The sequence below is a fragment of the Trachymyrmex septentrionalis genome, unplaced genomic scaffold (assembly GCF_001594115.1).
Source record: "Trachymyrmex septentrionalis isolate Tsep2-gDNA-1 unplaced genomic scaffold, Tsep1.0 scaffold62, whole genome shotgun sequence".
Taxonomy (NCBI): domain Eukaryota; kingdom Metazoa; phylum Arthropoda; class Insecta; order Hymenoptera; family Formicidae; genus Trachymyrmex; species Trachymyrmex septentrionalis.
In genome coordinates, this window is record NW_017305800.1 from 1,651,988 (window position 1) to 1,659,868 (window position 7,881).

Sequence of the window (7,881 nt, forward strand, 5' to 3'; positions counted from 1 at the left end):
GTCCATTTGCTCCAAGTAAAGTTTTCTGCATTGCGTATTTCTAGCATTGGCTATCCTGTAGTTACATTGGGCTTTGGTTTCAAGAGCTATGTAGGCTACAGAATGAGGCAGGTTAGTAATCTTCAACAATCTTACATTGATTTATTACAAATACATCTTCTGTACAATAAGATATTTATCATGGCGATTATATTTATTTCAATTCATTCTTGCTCTCGATAGAGAAAACAAAAAGATGTGGCAAAGGAGAACGAGTTCTACCTACAATTACTGCAGCAAGCACTGCCTCTAGAGCAACAAGCTATGTCAATGCAGCAAATTCAACCGCAAATGCAGCCACAGACACAGCAGGTCACTGCGTCGTTAGAGCAACATGTGAAAACTCAAACACACAAATTGAGTCCACAGTACAATCCAAGCCCTGAAAAAAGCAGAGGTAGCTTGTATTTATTATCAACTATTGTCCCATGTGAATACAATATTGCTATAATTTCCGTGATTACACGCATTTTTATGTTTCTGCTTGTTCTTTTAGAGGGCAATAACAATTCCATAGAAACGACCGTACAAAATGGCGGAGTACACACTAGTAGCCCGGTTACATCACAAACACAGACTGCTACTACCAAAAGTACTCATAGAAAATCCTTAGACAAGAGTGAAAAGCAGGAAGAGCAGCATAATAAACACAATGTATCAAATAATTCACCGTCAGACAAAAGCGACAAGAAATTTATACACAGTAATGGAAGTACAGTATCGCACAGTGACATACAACTCATCGAGAGGGTGGGGTATGGTCGATTACACTCAAAAGTGTATTTTTCTTTAATCATACTTTAATTTCACGTAAAATACTTATCGACACAATTTCTTAAAACAGATCTGTAAATGATTTTGACATAAATGAGGTAGAAAAGGACAAATCTATTAAGGGTTGCGGACATACTACAATAAAATCACAAACGAACGGTTCGGTAGCAGGAAAATGGAATAACGTGAAAGAAAGTCGAGATACATCGTCGACTAATGCCCAACGGGAACGTAAAACTCGGCAGGTTAAAAATACGAGTGAAATCACAGCGGAGCAACAGAAACAGCAAGACGATTATTATCAAAGGTATATCATACGAGAGGAATTTTTCTTGTAAATACATTATAAGTTTCTATTGAAAATCTGCTAATCCAACATATTTTCGAAGGCACAGATTGAAACTATTACAAATCTGTGTGTGGTATTCGTACTTCACAAATCCTATACCGTCTTGTATCCATCTAGTAGACTTCCTGTCAGTTTCTTCAGCATGATTTGTCGTTGAAATAGGTTACTGGTGTGTCGCAGGCTCGAGGCAGACATAAAACGTTTGAAGTCAGATTTGCAATCAAGTCGACAGATGGAACAAGAATTACGATCGCAAATCAATGTCTTGCTCAATGGAGAGAGACAAGCTAAGGGTGACATTCAACAACTCCAACATGATAACGATCAATTGCAAAGCAAGTAAGTAAATTTTTTAATAATTAATAACTTTAGAAATTATTTAATAATTGTAAATTATTTTTGTAATGTTATTGTGTGAATTTATATAATATATGTGAAATGAATAATACATGTGAAAAGAATCTATCAATTAGTGCCTACTTTATAAAAATTTGTGTGCGTGTGCGTGTGTGTGTGTGTGTGTGTGTGTGTGTGCGCGCGCGTGCGTGCGTGCGCGCGCGCGCGTGTGTGTGTTAATGTTATATATATAATAATATAATCTATAAATCTATTGATAATCCTTTTGCTTTGTTCTTTCATTTTTTTATAATAAAAAAAAAAGACATTTTTTGGTTATCTGTTTCTGTTCGTGTAGTATCTGAACAGAAAAGATGTACGTATAAATTTATATATCTAAATAAATTATAAAGTTTTTTTTTAAATAATGTATTCAAATTTTAGTTAAATTAAAATACATAATATTTGTTATATTATTAATCATGCTTATCTTATATTGTTACGATTTGGATATATATTGGAATTATTAATCATTACATTTCTCTTCTACTGGTATATTAATATTAAAACAAGAATCTTACATTTTTAGTAGGACATATAATAGTCATTAATTCTTTTAATTTTTTTAAATTAAATATGAAAATACGTAAAAGATATCTGAAATTTTATAGTTTATATTATAAAAAAAATTAATTATAAATAATTACATTAGATACTTATAAAAGATTTCACTTCGTAAAACCTCTCAAAACAGTCTACTTCTTAGTCTACAATTTTCTTATAAATCATTTGTATAATTTTTTTTGATAACATGATATACCATTAAATATAAAAAATATTTTTAAAATTTTGATTTATATTAAAATGTACACAGAAAAGGGAGACAGAAAATTTATATTTTGATTTTTTAATAAAATTAGACAAATTCTGTAATGTAAATTTTAATATTATAGATTACATGGTCTAGTGACGGCGCGTCAATTGGATAAACAAACAATGTCATCCTTGGAAAAGCGAATTGCAGAAGAGCGAAAGCAACGTAACATATGCGAAGCGTCCTTGCTCTCCGAACGAAGGGCACGACGAGCTGCCGAAGAAGCGCGTTCTGCAATTCCACCACCACCACCTCCGCTTATCAGGCAAGAATGCACTGACGCGTGTAAAAATCGAAGATCTCAAATGGAACAGGACCTTAAAAATCTGCGCCGAGAACTCAAATTGAAGGAAGAAAGGTAAGACCATAAATTTGTTAACATAAAAGTATAAAATTATTTTAGATTATAAATAGCACAATGTAGAATAAACGGAGCGCAAATATCGTACATTATATATTGATTCAGATGTAACGCATTGGAAAACGATGCAGCACGTTGTAAAGAGAACCACAGAGAGTGTGAAATTCTACTCCCTGCACTCAATGCGCTGCAAGATAAAAACGCACATTTGGAAAATAGCTTGAGCGCAGAAACGCGTATAAAACTTGATTTGTTTTCTGCACTCGGCGAAGTTAAGCGGCAATTAGAAATCCGAGAAAGTAAGTGATTAAAACAACGCTTCGTTCGCGTTGTTTCATACATTTTTCATATTTTTTTTTCGTATATTTCTATTTTCTTAATATTTGTAATCTATGATTGAAGAACGGATAAATATTTGTTAAAAATAATAGAAACACATATATTAACATATGATTGTTGCACTAGCAATATATCATATTATTTTCTGTTAAATCAGGCTTAATCAGATCTCAAGAGAAAGAAATCGAAATGTTGAAAACAAAAATAGCGCAAGATTTAGCTGTGATGCCACAAGATACATTTGGTCCAGCGCCAACCTGTGCGACGTCCAAGCTTCGTTTAAATAGTGAAGTGAGAGTAGCAGGAACAAAAATACGTTCGAATGAAAGTCCCTGTCCGGGGTGTACCGTGTCAAATTTGGATCCGAATGCGACAGCGTACACGCCTAAAAGTTCCCTTATAGCATCGACTGAAGCTTAAGGAACTACAATTCTCTCATCAGAAACCTGATAGTAGGATACATCAACTACAAAGAATGTTTCAAGTTTCTTCGTGGAAATATCACTATTTGATTCACAAGTATGCAAAATACGGATTTATCGATCAGCTATTGAATCTTTTCTGCATCATCTTCTTTAAGACAACACATATTTTTATTATATACGGATCCTCCCGATGTAAACAAAACCTGGAAGTCTTCCATGAGAAACTTCGCGAAACATGTTTTGTATCGTGTCTTGTCGTTTTGAAAAAGAAATGGAACCGTTGACATTACTTATGATCACGCGACGCGGCACTGGTTTCTAGAATGTCAAGGAAATCCAGTAACAATCTTAATTTGTAACGTTTATGCTGTAGGTTGATCTATATGACGGATATATAACAATTCGTAAACTCAGTGAATCGTAACTATCTCTTTTCACATGCATAAATATCGATAATAATGTCTAACAATTTAAAAAAATCAGTGTATCTGATCGTTAATTTATATGTGAGTAAAATATATTTTATATTCTACAAGAATATCTCTTTCTCTCGGAATTTGTCTTATACATTTGTCATACTGAAACGTTACGATGTAGATTTTTTATATATTTTTTTTAACTATTTCAGAACATGATTTGACATTTTAAATCGATCTTTATGTAAGGTAGGAGAAAAGTGCTAAGAGATGTTTTTTTATTGGCAAAGTTGCAATAAAGGATATGTTGGAAAAGTTAATATCCGTATTACGATCTTCCTGCAGTATGCCTAAACATACGATGACTTGTCAAAGATGCATTCTTATTCAAGTCGTATAACTGAAGCTAGTCCATCATACAAACTATTTAAATATCATTGGCGTGTCAAGCCATTTTATGTTATGCGATCATCATACAGAAATAGCCATTGACAACATAGAAAGAAATATGAGCATTATCCAAGAAGGATCAAAGTAAATGTCACGACGCCAAATTTGTTTTAGGTAATCCTAATATCTGTACGATGATACTCTCACATGCACACAGAGCGCGTATTTGTGTTTTTAAATTTTCATACTTTTAGTTTAATATTTTTGTTTTATGTATTGGCTTTCAAAACGGCATAAAATAGTCATTACGTTTTTCGTGTGTGGAAAAAATAATATAAATTTCAATGTGATAAAAACGATTGATTCGTAAATTGTTACTACCAAAAAGATGTGATGGCTAATTTAATTTAATTTAAAAAAAAGCTTGGCATTCATATTATGATCATGCTGGTATATGAGACTATGTAATGCCATATATTTGGTTAAAACAAAAAAAAAAAGAGTTTAAACACAAAATGATAATTTTATTAAAAGTACAAAGATAGAAAAAAGTTATTTTCATATTGAAATCACTTTATTTAAATAAGAAAAATATTTATTTCATTATTTAGCATTGAAAAAGTTGATAAAACTACATTGTGACTAGATATAAATGTGGATAAAGTTCTTTTTTCTTATGTGACGTCCATTAATATAATTCCAGAATTAAAAAAAAGAAATTTTCTTTTCTTTTTTTTAGATTATTCTTAACGTATATATCTGTATACAATATGTATATATATATATGCTATATGTTATATGTATGTTATATGAATATAATTATATAGACATATATATATACACATATAAGTACATACATATACATATGCATATATGTATACAAATTACATGACTTGGACAAAAGCTTTATGGTACCATTATGAAGGTGTGGTACATAATGTTTACATGAGAGATCTGTTTATTCTTATAAAAATGTAATAATTGTATATGGCGTATATCTCGATTATTTTAAATATTCGCGAAAATAAAGCGATCATATCAGTCTATCGATTCACAAATTAACTAACGCTATTTAAGTGGGTGCTATATGTTATAATTCTGATTTCTTTAGGTTTATGTACCTTTACCTTGATTGGAATCAAATTGATAAAAATTGTTACTTTTAATTTTAATTGGCTCATGTGGAGTATTTGGAAGACTTGTTTAAGAGCATACAATGGCATTACGAATGATTAATCAATAATGATCAAAAATTGTGTGTGTGTGTGTGTGTGTGTGTGCGTGCGCGGCAGCGTATGCGGTGTGTGTGTGCGTGTGTGTGTGTGAAATTGGTTGAATAATTAATCGACATTAATAAAGTTGGCGTTTTTATTTTATTCGCAAGAAAGCCAGTACTTGCTTCATTACGTTGCAAATATTGTGTAAACTTGTTAACTATTACGAGATCATTCTTCCATAATTGTACATACAAAGCACTGTCATGACAATTTACTTATGGACACTAGTAGTGGATCGTGACCAACTAGTCAAGCGAAGGAGGAAGTTCTACAAGCACGAATATTTAATAGGTATCCAACATTCAAATTTTTCGCCTTTTATGGAAAGAAGAATACAGAACCCTCTCACTTTACTAAGATTTAGCATTTGGACTCATTGTATAATGTGAATTGTGATGAGTCCACAATTTCCCGGATGATCCACATAAAGGACGACGTTGTAAAGGCTTTCCTGCACAATGTGTATATTATTAAATTTTGAATTTGTCTTCAAAAGAGCAGTGCGAGTTTGTTACTTATAAGAAAGTTACGTAGAAGTTTTCTAATTTGCATATGTTAGTAACGTGTATATCGTGTACTTTTAAGTGCATGAAATAACTCGGATGGTTGCTAGTTTATTGGGGAAAGAAATGATAAAATATGTGCATTTCTATTTCCGAATTGTTGTCCCAGTGTCGAAGATATTACTTATATTATACTTAACTTTGATCTTGCGAATAAAATCGTTGATAAGTTTCGATTTATATTTGCGTTTGCTTACACTTTGCACATAAATAACGTAGCGAAGACGATATAGACGAGATATGTAAATATTTACCGGAAAGGAATTTTGATACCCCTTCGTAAACGCATCGGTGTAATTGTTGGGGCACTTGCGTGGCATAGTTATTTTGCTATTAAAAAAAAAGTCAATTTTCGTTACGGTGATTAAGATAAATCTGCCGATTTAATTTGGACAACGAGATTTAACTGACAGGCTTGTTAGCAAAGGAAAAAAGAAAAATAAAGTTAAAAAGGCTATTGATTTGTAAAAAGAAATATCGATTAGTCTTGTGAATACGTGTACCTGACCAAGGGCTTTCTTGAAAAATATCGCAATCAAAAATACTATAGTAAGTACATATTACACCTGTTATAGATTTTTGTATGCGATATAGATTCAAAAACATGAGCCCAGGACGTGTGTTGTAGTGGTTCTTTTTCCTTTTCTTTTTTTTCCATTTTTTTTTTTTGGCTAATTTACTTATCTTGGATTTAATTCCACCAGAGAGAAGGCTGGCTTGATAAGCAATTAATTATACGAGATAATATCGTATACATTGAGTTATTGTGATATACATACACACACACAAAGAAAAACAGACGCGCGCAATACACATTCACACTGATACACATTTACATAATCATCATATGTAAATATGCATTCGCTTTACATATTTATTTGTGTATACTCGTACATCGCGTGCGCACATCGGAAGACATGCGGTTGCCTACGCGTATACACATACATATATGTGTATAACTATTTTAGTTACTACATAACGTTCTCTTATAATAAATTAATAATGAGATAATTAATCGATCGCTAATAGGTAAGTTTCCTATTTCCAAATGCATTGTTTCACTTCGCGCGACAAGAGGAAGACGTGTGTAACAAAGTACTTAATTTTTATGTTTGATTTTGTTCGGCATTCTTCTTGGACGTGTGTGTGAGAGCGAGAGCGAAAGAGAGAAAGATTAGAGACATGCACAAAAGAAGATTCAGGTACTTTTTGTAATACCTGCTTCCTGAATAATTTGTAAGTTTTCTGATATTACATAACTAATTTATTAAGTTGGCGAATTGACAATAAAAAGCTTTTTCGTTTTATAACGTTTTCGGCGTCTCGAATCTGACCTCAATTATAATGGGAAAAGTATCTCGCGGACGCCTTTTTTTTCTTTCTTTTTTTTTACATATTAGTTATTAACGTCTTATGCGCTTCCATAAACACATGCGTACTTATACTTATTGTCATTGCGTAGCAATTAAGTTTATATTGTCGCAAGCGACGAGTATAGCATATTAAATGCAGTAACAGTAACACCGCTATTGATCTCATATATTGCGCGACCGTACACGCAAATGCCCTTATTAACGATTTATTATAAAACCGATATGTTGGATATCTCGTAGAGTGAAATTTATAAAACATACTTTAATCATCTTCTTCTGGAAATGAAACAAATCAAGCAAGTGACATTATGCCTAACTGGAGAAAATCACGTGCGTTTCAATCTGCTGCATATATGATATATATA

The 7,881-nt window shown here is 32.2% G+C and overlaps 1 protein-coding gene across 3 annotated transcripts in view; it reads left to right on the top strand.

Moving 5' to 3' along the window:
- LOC108752900 (macoilin-1) overlaps positions 1-3,926 on the top strand; it is a 6,557-nt gene extending 2,631 nt beyond the window's left edge. Inside the window, exons 5-12 of one of the 3 annotated variants that reach the window (XM_018494085.1) lie at positions 45-111; positions 223-439; positions 536-794; positions 884-1,120; positions 1,325-1,501; positions 2,452-2,730; positions 2,839-3,032; positions 3,230-3,926. In XM_018494085.1, the coding sequence (XP_018349587.1) occupies positions 45-111; positions 223-439; positions 536-794; positions 884-1,120; positions 1,325-1,501; positions 2,452-2,730; positions 2,839-3,032; positions 3,230-3,492 (1,693 nt within the window). In that variant the 3' untranslated portion in view covers positions 3,493-3,926. The remainder of the gene's footprint in view (positions 1-44; positions 112-222; positions 440-535; positions 795-883; positions 1,121-1,324; positions 1,502-2,451; positions 2,731-2,838; positions 3,033-3,229) is intronic. The other 2 variants (XM_018494087.1, XM_018494086.1) reach the window with 2 other exon arrangements.
- Positions 3,927-7,881: the final 3,955 nt, after the last annotated feature.